Below are 13995 nucleotides of genomic sequence, written 5' to 3'. Positions count from 1 at the left end.
GGAGGGCTGTATTTACACCAAAGAGAAACCCCATCTTGCCTGCCCTTTTAATTGCAGGAGGGGATGTCCTGCCTCCTACCTAAAGCCATCCATTCCCGTGAGGTCTGAAGTCCATCTGCCTCCACTTTTTCAGAATGCTGACACTACAGGACCAGAAGCAGTGGCTCACATCTATAATCTTAGTGCTTTGGGAGGCCAAGGTGGAAGGATTGCTTGAGGCCAGGAGTTTAAGACAGTTTCTGAGCAACATAGCAGGACCTTGTGTTTATAAAAATTAAAAAAAAAAAAAATTAGCTGGGCATGGTGTCAGTGGTGCAGGCCTGTAATCCCAGCTACTCAGGAGGCAGAGGCGGGAGGATCACTTGAGCCTTGGAGTTTGAGGTTGCAGTGAGCCATGATTCCACCAATGCATGCCAGCCTGGTGACAGAGAGACCCTGTGTGTTTTTAAAAAAAAAAAAAAAAAAAAAAAAAAAGCAAGCAAGCAAGCCAACATTACAGATGATCATCTTTTCTCCTCCTTCTCCTTTCCCTTTCTATAGAATCCTTTCTATCACACTGATTGCTCAATTAGCGCCTATGTTTAGGAAATCTTTCTTCACCCCAGTCTCCCTTTTAGATACTGCCTCTTTTTGCTTCTCCTTTTTCCAGACAAAGGAATTCACCTGCCTCCTCTTCTTCACCTTCTACTGCCTTCTAGAGCCACTCTAATCTGGCTCCTATCTCCACCACCCCACTGTGAAATACCACTCTTCCTTCACTTCATCATCTCCATTTAAAAAAGACATTTAGCTTTCCTCATCTTCATCCGTTTCTCAGTAGCAGAGTTGATCTCTCCTTCCTTTCTCAAAAACTCAAACCTCCCTTGGCTTCAATGATTCATATTCTTCCTTCTTTGACCTCCTGTCTACTCTTTCTCAGGCTCCTTTATCAGCTCGTTCTCATTGACTGGGCATTTAAATGTAGTTTCTCAAGGCTGGTCTTAAAGAGGAGCTGCTGCACAGAGTTGTTGAAGGATTCGAGGAGTCCATGAAATACATAAAGGCTTAGAACTGCAGGTGGCACATACTAAATGCTAAGAAAGTGCTTGCTGTTACCTTCAGTTGATTTCGTCTCTCCCAGGGCTTCCATTGCCATTTTTAGGTAAATAGTTCCCAACTGCAACGTCATCATGCGGACCTCCCTACTGAGTTCCAGACACATATACCCAACTGCTGATTCATCATCTTTACTTGGATGTCTCGCAACACTTCAGACACAGTGTGTTGAAAATGAAATGTCTCAGACCTTGCCCAAACTTGGTTTGGAAGAGATCACCAGCTACTTTGAGAATCTGATTAAAAAAAATAAGTTTCTTCTCATACAAATTCATGAAGCACATCATTTGCATACAACGTGAAGCAATTCATGGACCCCAAATTAAGGATCACTGCCTTAGCTGATGTGTCACTTGAGCTGATTCCTGAAAGAAGAGTAGAGTTTCACCTGGCAGACAGGCATGTCAGGTGGGGAGGGCAGAGCTGGCAAAGAGGGCAGCCTGACAAAGGCGAGGAAACAGAAAAACCTGTCAGATGTGGCTAGATACAAGGCGCATAGAAGGACCTGCTGAGAAACAAGGCCAGGGAGGGAAGAAGGGACTCCATAGCAGGAGCCAGGGCATATAAACCACGTTAAATTCCTTGCATTTGTAGATAACTGAGCCATAAAAGTTTGAAAAGGAGAGACATGATCAGATTTGCATTTTAAAAATACTAATGATAGCAAACTTATTGTTTTCTATGTGCTTTCTACACAATCTCTGTGAAAACTGGATAGGGTCAGGGGTGGGGGCAAGCTCCAGAAAAGTAGGGAAACGATGAACAGCTTTTTGATAACTGAAATTCAAGGGCTCTATGAATATACGGAAAACACAAAACTAATGAGCATACATTGAAACGCATGCTATTTTACCTTTAGTTTAAGGATGCTAGTGATACAGTAAGAATTTCTGTTTCTTTTGAGATGGAGTTTCGTTCTTGTTGCCCAAGCTGGAGTGCAATGGTGTGATCTCGGCTCATGGCAACCTCTGCCTCCTGGGTTCAAGCGATTCTCCTGCCTCAGCCTCCCGAATAGCTGGAATTACAGGCATGTGCCACCACGCCCGACTAATTCTGTATTTTTTTTTAGTAGAGACGAGAGTTCTCCATGTTGGCCAGGCTGGTCTCGAACTCCCGACCTCAGGTGATCTGCCCACCTCAGCCTTCCAATGTGCTGGGATTACAGGCGTGAGCCATGGCGCCCCGCCAAGAATTCTTTAAACAATTCTGTCCTGTTACAACTACACATTTTAGTGACAGAGGCTGAGAACAGAAGCTCTGGTGTCAGCAGGAGTGGCGAGCCCCTCCCAGGAGGCCTGGCAGCTGTCATGCTGATGTCTAGATCCTGGGGCGATATCACCCCCTGGGTCAGGACTTCCTCTCCCTTCTCTAAGACAGAGCCCTTGAAAACAACATCAGTTTTAGGTGAGCTCTGCAAATTGAAAATGAATAGACTAGTGAACGCTTTATTTAACGCAGCTACAAATAAGCTGGTTAATTTTGCTTTGTTTCTTCTATTCATAGTCCAGCTAACTAGTGGCAGAAAAAAAAAAGCCAATAATCTTCAATTAAAGTTGATACATGCCACTTATACAAAGAGTGGGAAGAAGAAAGGGAGTTTAGCATTTAGCATCAGGTTACTCCACCAGATTATAATTGGGTGCTGTAGAGAGCTATGAATGAGTTTAGATAACAGAGAAAGCCCATTGCTGGGTGAATGCCCTAGGGAGTAAAGTCCCACATTTGGGCTAGGAGTGGTGGGGCAGGAGGGGCTGTGTCGGGAGCTTTGCCGGGGTTGGGTTAGAACTCTGGGTCGATTGTGGGCCTAGATTCTCTACCTGCCCTCACAGGGTTGCCAAATCCTGAGATTAGTCTAAAACCTCTCCGACCTTTCAGGAATGAGGCTTTCTGCAGTCTGGGCAGCTCCCGCCCTCCCCCAGGATTACTCCAGATAGGAAAAGACATCCTTTCCTCCTGGGTCAGTACCCGTGGCCTGGATGTGGTGCTGACTCTGCACAGGAAAGTCTTTTAGATATAGGGGCTGCCTGGAAGCCTTTATAATGACATTCATCTCCTAAAAGGCATTTTGTCTTTTGTTCCGCTCAGGAAAACAGTGTTTGGAGACTAACTAATTAGTCTCCAAAGGTTTGAGCTCATTGTTTGAGTCCGCTGAAGCGAAGAGAATATTTAAAAAAAAAAAAAAAAGAAAAGAAAAAAAAGGCAGGGCTAGATCCTAATCTTAACACCATCTCCATCCCGCCGGTACAACAGGCCAACGGTTCCGGCTGGGACAGGTGCACTTAGAGGTGACGAAGTTCGGCGGGACTGGAGGAGTCGAGGAAGGGGACTCGGCAGCACAGATTAAAGTCCCACGATGAAGCCATATAACGAGAAATGCCATCCTCCTAGCCGACTTCGGAAAGACTTTAGGTGCGGGTGTCCCACCCTGCTTTTCCTCCTCTCCCCATCTCCAGGGCCGGACTCCAGGGTGCTCCGGAGCTACAGGAGGAAAGTCCCCGAGGAAGGAGGAAACAAGTGCAAGAGCATCTCCTGTCTCTAGCGATGCTGACAAGGGCTCTTTGCATCCGCCTGGCGCTCTGCATCGCCTCACCGGATGGGTGGGCTTGCACTGAACCTTGAGCCCTTCCACTTTCCTTCCCCCGGGTGGGGCCCGCCCTGCCGAGGGCAGCCACGGATCGCTCGGCCCGCCTGGGAGGCAGCGGAGGATCCGGCAGGAGAAGCCCCGCGCCCCTGTCCCATTGCGGGGATCAGGAGGGTCCCCAGCCAGGGAGAAGCCGCCGCGCAACTCGGAGAGCGCCCCCCGCCCGCGGTCCGGCCCGGCGCGGCTCACCCTCCGGTCTCGGCGCCCGAGTCCACGCAGTCGTCCTCCTCGCCGCCGCCGCTCGCCTTCGGGTCCATGATGCGCGTCCCGGCCGCGCTCGGCTCGCGGGCGCCGTCGTGACCCGGGACGCGCTCCTTCCCGGCCGCTCCCTCCAGTCCGAGCCGGCCGGGCTCCCCGCGAGCGTCTGGCCGCCCTGGAGCCGGCAAACAACTCGAGCGCCAGCCGCGAACCCCGCGCCGCGCCCTCTCCCGGCCGCTCCCGGCGGGGCACCCGCGGCCGCGCCCGCCCCGCCCCTCGCCGTCCGGCGGGACCCGCGTGTGCGCGCGGCGGTGCGCGGGGAGTGCGCGCGAGCGAGTGCGTGAGCGCGTGGGGGGCGTGTGCGCGTGAGTGGCCGAGGCGTGTGAGGTCCCGTGCGTCTGTGGATGCGGTGTGAAATGGGTGCGGTGTGCACTCCTGGTTGCACGCGACTGTGGCTGTGCTGAGCGCGTGTGCCCATCTGTGGTGCGTGACCGCGTATGTGTTGTGGGGGCGGGGTGAGTGTGCACAGAAGAGCCGCCCCTCCCAGGCCCACAGTCCGGGAATCCCGAGCCCTAGGGCTTGCCACGAGGTTCCCCAGCTCCTGATCCGGGAGGAGCACTGAGAAAACCAACCTCAGCGCATCGTGAAAGCTGAGAAGGATTTGTTTCCCTTTTGGGAACAATGCGAATACCTGGGTGTTTTCTTATAGTTTCTGAAGAATTGCTGACGCCAAATTCATTATCACCTTTCTCAGTACACATCTGAGTGGCATCCCACCCCCCAACTTGCCAGTTTACAATAGGTGTCATGCATTCTTTTGCTACTTAAAAAAAAAAAAGCCTTTAAAAATAATTTAGAGCATTGAATGAACCTGCAATTCACGGATTGTTGCAGCAAGGGGATAACCTCAGGGTGAGTTAATGATCACTATTGGAGGGGCTCACCTCCTATTAGGAGGGTGAAGAGGGAGGCAAGTTGGCAGGGCGGTCGGAAGGAGAATCTGAACAACCTGAATTTAGTTCTGACAGTCCTATCCAAACCATTGGGAGGAATTGTCCTTACTGAGCCTAAAATTCCTTGCACCCCGAGCAGCAACGGACATATTGGTGCTCATTAGCTGAAAGAAAGGAGCGTGCCAGTTCTTCAGGGGAGATTCGCCTGCCTGTGCACTGATCTCTAAAAGAAAATTCTCAAGTAGGGTGAGAAACATTGTGAGTGATGCATTGCACAATGTCATTAATGATCATTTTTAATGTACTGATTCATTCAATAACTAAATGCCAAATAGGAGGGTGAACTCTGCATATACAAATGAGAGAAAATAGCAACAGGTATGATCCTTGCCTTCACTGCACTTACAATCCAGAGGGGAGACAGTTAAACAAATTCTGTGTGTATGTGTGTGTGTATATATATTATTATTATATATGTGTAACAAAATGGAGATAAACCACTATGAAGGAAAAGAATAGTGTGCCCAAGAAAGAGAGAACATAATTCAAATTGTGAGAGAGCAGGGAAAGCTCTCTCAGGGAGGGATACCCGAGCCCTCTTCTGCCTCAGGGCGTTTGCACTTTCTGTTCCTTCTTTTTGAGATATTTTCTCCCAGATTTTCTGCAAGACTCCCCCCACATTTCCTTCTGTTCTGGGTTCACATGGCCCCTCATAACGGAGGCCTCACTGACTAATCCTACATCACAGTATCCCCTTACCCAACTCTATTTCTTAGCACTGTACTAGGAGCTGGCAGATGATAGATTTATTTACTGGCCACCTGCTCTTTCCTCCCTACCCATACCCCTAAGGTCAGCTCCATGAGAGCAGGGACACAGTGTTTTTTGTTCTTGGTGTGTCCCCAGCACCTGGAGCAGCCCCTGGAGCAATGCGTGTGTGTCGAGTGAATGACAGGGAAGCAGCCCAGTGCAGGTTGTGAGGTGAGGAGGTGCTCCAGGAAGAGAGACCTCCAAGTGTGAGGCAGGTTGTGGCACTGAGCGTTTAGTTAGAGGGGAAGTGATGGCAAGTTGGGTGACTGGAGCTATGTGAAATTGCAAAGACGGTAGGTAGCAAGACATTTGACCTAAGTGTGACACCTCCGGGAAGTCACCAGTAGATCATTACGTGTATTTGGAAAATAGAAAAAGACTGTCAATGAATCCAAACTAAAAGGAGTGATACAAGTGGCCAAGTAGGTAAGTATAATGAACATTCTGCCATTTTTTTTCTTGCAGCCACAAGGGAACCTACCTTTGTTTACTCTGTGTGGGAACAATTCAAACTGTACCTCATTTGATCCTCAGGGAAGTGCTGTGAAATAGGCTTACTTTTCTATTTTACTGTCAAGGAAACTAAACCCTACTGAGTTCCAGTGCCTTGTCCCAGGACACCCTATCAGTGAGCAGGGAAGCCAGGTAGTCCACTTAAGGTGGCTGGAGCCCGTGCCACTTACCTAGAAGGCTGATGAGTGGGCCAGTTGTATCTTCAGGAAGATGGTACTAAGAAAAAGGCCAGGGAAGAAAGGGTGAAATCAGCATGACTTTTAGAAGATGGGCTTTGGAAAATGAGATGCTATTTAAATGATTTCTGCCTTAAATATCCAGAGAAAGGGCACGCCAGACCAAAACCTCGAGCCACATCTCAAAATGATGCATTGATTCAGGTTCCCCTTGCCCACAGGGGATACAGTGTTATCATTCATCATTGGCATAGCAGTCTAATGGCAACTCAGTGATGCATTTATTATATGGAAGAGAAGCTTGAACAGTATCACTGTATTCCAGTGATGCATGGCTTTCTGCTTCAGTTCCCAGGTTTTAATAGCCTCACTTCATTTTTTGCTTGTTTGTTTTGAGACAGGGTCTTGCTCTGTTGACCAGGCTAGAGTGCAGTGGCACAATCACAGCTCACTATAGCCTCAACCTCCCTGATTCAAGTGATCCTCCCAGCCTCCTGAATAGCTGGGACTACAGGCATACCACCATGCCCAGCTGATTTTTAATTTTTTTGTAGAGAAAAATATGTTGCCCAGGCTGGTCTCAAACTCCTGGCCTCAAGTGATCCTCCTGCCTCGGCCTCTCAAAGTGCTGGAATTATAGGCATGAGCCATTGCACCTGGCCCATTTTTTTTGCAGGGGGGAGAGTGGGTATAAGAGTTGTTGGCAGGTAACCAGCACAAGAACCTTGAAGTGAACACTGCAGGGTATGTAACCCCTAAAATTACATGGTTCCCACACTCCACAGTCCAGCTTTTTAATGTCAGTCTCTCTAATTGTGAGGGTACAATGCTCTCGTTCTTCACCCCTTTAAGATGGGTTCAGAAAAGTGTCACTGGTCTGCTTAGGGTATCTTGAATGCTTAGGGTATCTTGAATGCTGCCCTAAAGATACTCCTATCAGAGCCTGAGAACAGCGTTGGGGGAATACTGAGGTATTGCAGGAAGTATAACAGGCCAGGAAACATGAAACCTGACTTCTGGATCGGAATCCTTCATGTACTAGTGGTTTAAACTCTTGATAGAGAAAAAGGGTAGCCCATCAACTGTTTCTAAAGTTTCTACTACATGTCAGGCATTGTGATAAGGATTTACATACATGATTTATTTAATTCTCACAAAAACCTTGTGAGGTTTCCTTTGTCCTTAAAATGGGGTTGTTGATATAAATCTCACAGGAGATTCAAAGCCCCTTAGAAACTATGAAGTATATGAATAAAATATATTGCTGATGTTTTAATCACTTTTTCTCAGAGAGGTCTGAACATCAATCTTATGTTGTATTTCACCTATAAAGCATGTTTTAGTCTCTGTTTATATTATTGCATGTGTTGGTGTGTTAGAAAACAAGGCAGTTCATTCATTTATTTATTGAACACTCAGTGTGTACTAGGCAGTGGCTGGTGCTGAGAATACGTTGAGGAATAGGCCAGAGCTATTTTCTGGCCTAATGGAGCTTTTTGGGTCAAGAGAGGGCAGTTTATCATGTTCCATGGCCAATGGGCATGGCTGGCCTTCCCACCAGGCACCTGAGAGGTATGTAGTGCCATCAGCCATTAGAATAGGACTGGAATGCCAAAGCCCTGTCTTGGAGGAAAAAACTTAAGCTAATCGGATGGTAAATAGAGTCCATCAACTATGCTGATGAAAGAGCTGGATTTGTGATTAAGAAGGCCAAGAGTAATTGGGAGGGGGCCAAAAAAAGAGCTAAGTAGCTTTAAGATAAGAACTTTAAAGCAAGAGACTGAAAACAGATAAAAATAAAAATCTCCAGAACATAGGATTTGCCCAGATGTGGGTTTCGATTTAGAGGGAAGCTAGGCCACTTTCATTGCATGTGCACCATTTGCTATTAGGCGAGCTTGATCTAGTCCCTTAAGTAAAATATTTGTTTGGGTTATACAGTAGCAAACAGAACCAGAAAATACATTGGTCTGGAAACTTTTGCTCATTCACTTTAATTAATTAATTTTCGAAAACACATTTCCCAGAAACAAAAATTACAGGTTAAGGAATGACATTAAAATTTAAAAAAAGAAATCTCTTTCTTCCAAGTCTCCAGAAGAGTCTGTCTAATGTGAAAAATAAATATTATGATCATGAGAAGAAAATTTATAAACTATTGACAAATCTACTTAGACAAAGGAAGCCACTAGCCCTACATGCAAGCATAAGGGGACCAGATGGCAAAGGGATAAATGAAACGAAAGATAAACTGTTGTGTTGGGAAATAATCTCATTAAAATATAAATGACTCCGCTTTGATAAGGGAGAGCACAGATAGTGGTCCTGCCTTGGAGGCTTCCCAAGAATTCTCAGCCTGCAGTTTATACCCGGACAGGATCTGGAGTCCAAGCCAGACATCAGACCACCCACCCACTGTGACTCCCAACAACTGGTGGGTGGGTGGGCGTAAAATGAGATGGGAATGTGAAAGGCTGGCTTCTGGAAACGTGCTGTGGAAATTTAAGAATCAAAGGGAACCCTAGACTCAGGGCATTGCCTTCCAGTTCCCCGTAAGGATAGACACGCCTCCTGGAAACTGTGGCTAAGTCACTCATTTATGGTCCTACTAATAACCTAGGCTTGGAAAACTTTGGCCTTCCATCTGCTTTCATCCTGACACTTTTCTTCAGGGACTCAGTCCTCCCCAGCTCCAAGGACCTGTTGGTCGGCTTGGGTTGCCATTACAAAGTACCACAGACAGCGTGGCTTCAACAATAGAAGTTGATTTCCTCACAGTTCTGGAGGCTGGAAGTGAAAGATCATGGTGTCAGTGGGATGGGTTTCTTTGGAGGCCTCTCCTTGGCTGGCAGATGGCCACCTTCTCACTGTATCTTTCTTCTATCTGTGTGCATCCTTGGGTCTCTTTGTGTGTCCAAATTTCCTCTTCTTGTAAAGAAAACAATCAGATTAGATGAAGGCCAACTCTAATGGCCTCTTAGTAACTGAAGCTCTTTCTTTCTTTCCTTCTTTCCTTTCTTCTTTCCTTCCTTCTTTCCTTCCTTTTCTCTCTCTTTCTTTCTTTCTTTCTTTCTTTCTTTCTTTCTTTCTTTCTTTCTTTCTTTCTTTCTTTCTTTCTTTCTTTCTTTCTCTCTCTCTCTCTTTCTCTCTCTCTCTCTCTCTCTCTCTCTTTCCTTATTTCCTTCTTTCCTTCTTTCTTTCTTCTCACCCTGTCACCAGGGTGGAGTGCAGTGGCGCAATCTCAGCTCACTGCAACCTCCACCTTCCAGATTCAAGTAATTCTCCTATGTCAGCCTCCCGAGTAGCCGGGACTACAGGTGCACACCACCACACCCAGATAATTTTTGTGTTTTTAGTAGAGACGGGGTTTCACCATGTTGGCCAGGATGGTCATGATCTCTTGACTTTGTGATCTGCCCATCTTGGTCTCCCAAAGTGCTGGGATTACAGGCATGAGCCACCACGCCCGACCCTGAATCACTTCTTTAAAGATCCTGTCTCCAAATACAGTCGCCTTCTGAGGTACTGGGGATTAGGATATTACCACATGAATTTTGGGGGACACAATTCGACTCATAACACTGCCTTCGAAGCCGTATCATGTGGGAGGCAGGATCTTATCATGGGTAAGACTGAGTTTCTCTCCAGCCGCAGTGCACAAGCCCAAGTCTTCCCTCTCCCTCTATCACCTGCTAGGCTTGTGAACTGGTGCGAGTTACTTAACCTTGCCGGGACTCAGTTGTTTGTATCACAGGCTACTAAGGTCTTTATGAGGACTGAGATGTTGTCACACAGAGAGTGCTGAGATAATGCCTGGTACATAGGAAGTATTTGGTATTATCATTTTACTCTGCGGTCAGCTTCCATATCTAAATCTTTCTTCATGACCTCTTTCTGGTTCTGCTTCTGACTGTCCCAGTGCTGTTGTCCCTGTCCACAGGAATGTCATGCATTCGTGCACTCACTCTTCCAGATTATACTAACCCGACGATACTGTTGGATCTGGTCCAAATAAGATAGAGATCCCGCCCTTAGACCCTGACAATCATTAGTGGGAGATCCAAGCAAGTAAATCTCAAATCTCAATACAATGTAATTAATGCTATGACAGTGGCATATGCAATTCAGTTCAGAAAGCTGTGCAATGGTGAAATGCCATCTCTACTTAAAAAAAAAAAAATTAGGCGGGGCACGATGGCATGCCTGTAATCCCAGCACTTTGGGAGGCCGAGACGGGCGGATCACGAGGTCAGGAGATCAAGATCATCCTGGCTAACACGGTGAAACCTCGTCTCTACTAAAAATACAAAAAATTAGCCGGCCTGATGGCAGGTGCCTGTAGTCCCAGCTACTCGGAAGGCTGAGGCAGGAGAATGGGCATGAACCCGGGAGGCGGAGCTTGCAGTGAGCCGAGATCATGCCACTGCACTCCAGCCTGGGCGACAGAGCGAGACTCCGTCTCAGAAAAAAAAAAAAAAAAAAAATTAGCTGGATGTGGTGGCAGTCGCCTGTAATTCCAGCTACTTGGGGGGCTGAGGCAAGAGAATTGTTTGAACCTGGAGGCGGAGGTTTCAGTGAGCTGAGATTGCACCACTGCACTCCAGCCTGGGCGACAGAGGGAGACCCTGTCTCAAAAAAAAAAAAAAAAAAAAAAAGGAAAGAAAGCTGTGCAAGATGCTGTTAGAGCCCATGGAAGGGAGAAAATGACACATCCTCAGGAGAATGGGAAGGGAGGGGGTCAGGGAAAAGAGGAAAAGGGGAGGAAGTGATAAGCACAGGTTTCAGAGAATAGATCATGTAAGTTGAGTTTTAAAGAGTAGAATTCAGCAGAGACGAAGAGGGGAAGGGCAGAAACCATTCCTCCAGCCCCACTCCTCGTGGCTGCTGGTGTTGTTATTACAGACATCCTGGCATCTCCCCCTGGCCCAGTGAGGACCTTGGCATTTGGCTCAGAATCATCCTGTCTACCTAAATTTTTATCTTTGTTTTGTACCAGCTCTAACCTTGCAATTTGAAACTGCAAGATACAAATTTATGACCACTTGTTCTAGTCCTTCCTACCCTCATTTCTGTCTTCCTACCTATTCCTTAGCCTCATAAAAACTCCTAATTAGTTATCTCAATTGAGCTACCCTAAAGGTCTTTGGACATACCTACTGCTTTGAGTTGTTGGCCTACAGCACAGCTTTAAGAACTTTCATTGTGACTGGGCACAGTGGCTCACACCTATAATCCCAGCACCACGGTAAACTGAGGAGGGAGGATCACTTGATCCCAGGAGTTCAAAACCAGCCTGGGCAGCATTTCAAGACCCTGTCTCTACAAAAAATTTTTAAAAAATTGGCTGGGCATAGTGGTACATGCCTGTAGTCTCAGCTACTCAGGAGGCTGAGGTGGGAGGATTGCTTGAGCCCAGGAGTTGGAGACTGCAGTGAGCTAGAATCACACCATTGCATTCCAGCCTGGGCAGCAGAATATAAACCTGTCTCAAAAAAAAAAAAAAAAAAAAAGAAAAGAAAAGAAAAGAAAAGAAAAAGCACTTTCATTGCTACCATCTCACAGAATACCAAATACAGGCATACACCTTGGTTCATCTTTCAGCCCCATTTCTCTCTACCTTCCTTGTGATGGACCCTGTCCTCCTGGCTCATCGATTACTCTGTTTCAGGGACCACATGAGGCACTGGGGACACAGATAAAAAGGGCACAATCCTTGCCCCTAGCAGCTGCCAGCTATATTCCAGGGGTGAAAAGTAGCTAGACAGTTTGAAAACAATGTGATAATTTTTCTCAAATTCCAAGTTAGGCTGAGGGAATCCTCTTTACCCCCCATAATAGGTCCCTGGACCTTTTATCATAACTTTTATCACAACATCCGTTGGTGCACTCGGCTCATTTGCTTGCTTTTTGGCAGTACCGGGCCTGTGGGTCCAGAGCCCTTTTTCTGAGTTGTAGCTTCATAAGTATCATGGGCCACTGAATGAAGAAAGAGGTTGCCGCACTGGATGGGCTTGAACAAAGTCTCAGGCACAGACAACCATTCTGGGGGTCGACCAGTAGGCAGCTGCCTGACTAGCTTGGCTGTCCTCAGGGTGGCAACAAGAAACACAACTGACAGTTTCTTTGGGGTTCCCTGGTGCTGGCAATGATGCTGCTTGCTTCTGCAGTTAGTTGTGTGGTTGTTTTTAATACAGTCTGAGAACCTGACCTGGTCATCCCTTTCACAATGACTACTTTACAAATAGTCAATCCACCAAGATCCTCTCCACCCCTCTCAGAAATGTTACCCTATTCCTTGCTCCTTCTCTCTGTAGCATCTTCAGCCTTCTATGCAGTCTCTCCCGTTAGCATTACATACACTTAACTTTTTCATGTTATAAAAGAAAAAAATATTAACTCCGCATCCCCTTTCAGCAGGTGCTACTCCTTCACACAGCAGATTGTCTGAAACCATTGTCCATATTTGTTATCTCCATTTCCCTTCCATTACAGGTAGGTTGCAGTGTTCTTAGACACGTCGATCCCTCCTTCCTTCTTGAAATGATCTCTTCTCCTGTTTCCTAAGGTACAAGGGCCCCTGGTTTTCATCCTGCCCCTCTGGTCCTGTCTGGTTTGCCTCCTATGCCACCTCGTCTACTCAGTCTTTATGGACTGTAGTCCCCAAAGCTTGTTCTTCAGCTCTCTGCTTTTATTAGCACTTTCTCCCTGGGCCCATAATTTCATCTGATGTGCATATGACTCCAAATGTGAATCTTTAGCTCCAGCATCTCCTCTGTGCCTCAGCCTTGTTGATCCCACTATGTCCTTGACATCTTTCCTTGCATGTCTTGAGGGTGCTTCCAATTATGGTTATGTAAAACTAAACTCATAATTACCACCCATAGTCCCTCACCCACACAGTCGCCCCTGCCATGATTCCCTGTTCCTTATCTCAGTGTGTGGTACCATCATCTCTCTACTATACAAGCCTTTTTCTAGCTGTCATCCTTGAAAATTCCCTCTGCCTTAACTACTTATCAGTTCACTGCTGAGTCTAGTCATTTCTGCTTGCTAGAAGTGCCCTGAAATTTCTTCCTCGTCTTCAATTCCATTGCTACCATCTTAATTCCATTCTTCCTTTCTCTCTAGCCTAGCTTATCACATTAGTCTTTCAAATGGCTTCCCATGTCCATTCCTGCTCCCTTATATCCTATTGCCATATATCCCACATCCACTCCTGCCCCCTTATATCCAATTGCCATATATCCCACATCCACTCCTGCCCCCTTATATCCATCCAATTGCCATATATCCCACATCCACTCCTGCCCCCTTATATCCAGTTGCCATACTGCAGCCAGAGTGTTCTTCCTGGAGGACAAATCTGGCCATATTGTCCCGTCCATAACTGAAAGACTGCAATAGCTTCCTGTTGCACTTAGGATGGAGACAAGCCTTCCATGTGTCGTCATAGTCTTCCCCCTACTTTATTTGCATTCTCTGAACTCCAAGTACACTGGCTTTCTTTAGTTCCTCACAGGACAGCCTTCCTCTCCAGGCACAGAGTCTTTGCGTATGCCAGGTACTCTACCTGGAATACTCTTCTTGGCCCATCTTCATCTGGTTAACT

The 13995-nt window shown here is 46.8% G+C and overlaps 1 protein-coding gene across 1 annotated transcript in view; it reads right to left on the bottom strand.

The window, feature by feature from the left end:
• The window catches only part of FAM124A (family with sequence similarity 124 member A), a 61016-nt gene extending 56887 nt beyond the window's left edge, over positions 1-4129 (bottom strand). Inside the window, exon 1 of the mRNA XM_001105422.5 lies at positions 3926-4129. Coding sequence (XP_001105422.3) covers positions 3926-3993 — 68 coding nt within the window. The 5' untranslated portion in view covers positions 3994-4129. The remainder of the gene's footprint in view (positions 1-3925) is intronic.
• Positions 4130-13995: the final 9866 nt, after the last annotated feature.

This window comes from Macaca mulatta, chromosome 17, assembly GCF_049350105.2.
Source record: "Macaca mulatta isolate MMU2019108-1 chromosome 17, T2T-MMU8v2.0, whole genome shotgun sequence".
Classification (NCBI taxonomy): domain Eukaryota; kingdom Metazoa; phylum Chordata; class Mammalia; order Primates; family Cercopithecidae; genus Macaca; species Macaca mulatta.
Note: the sequence above shows the minus strand (reverse complement) of the source record. Positions and strands in the feature narration are given on the sequence as shown.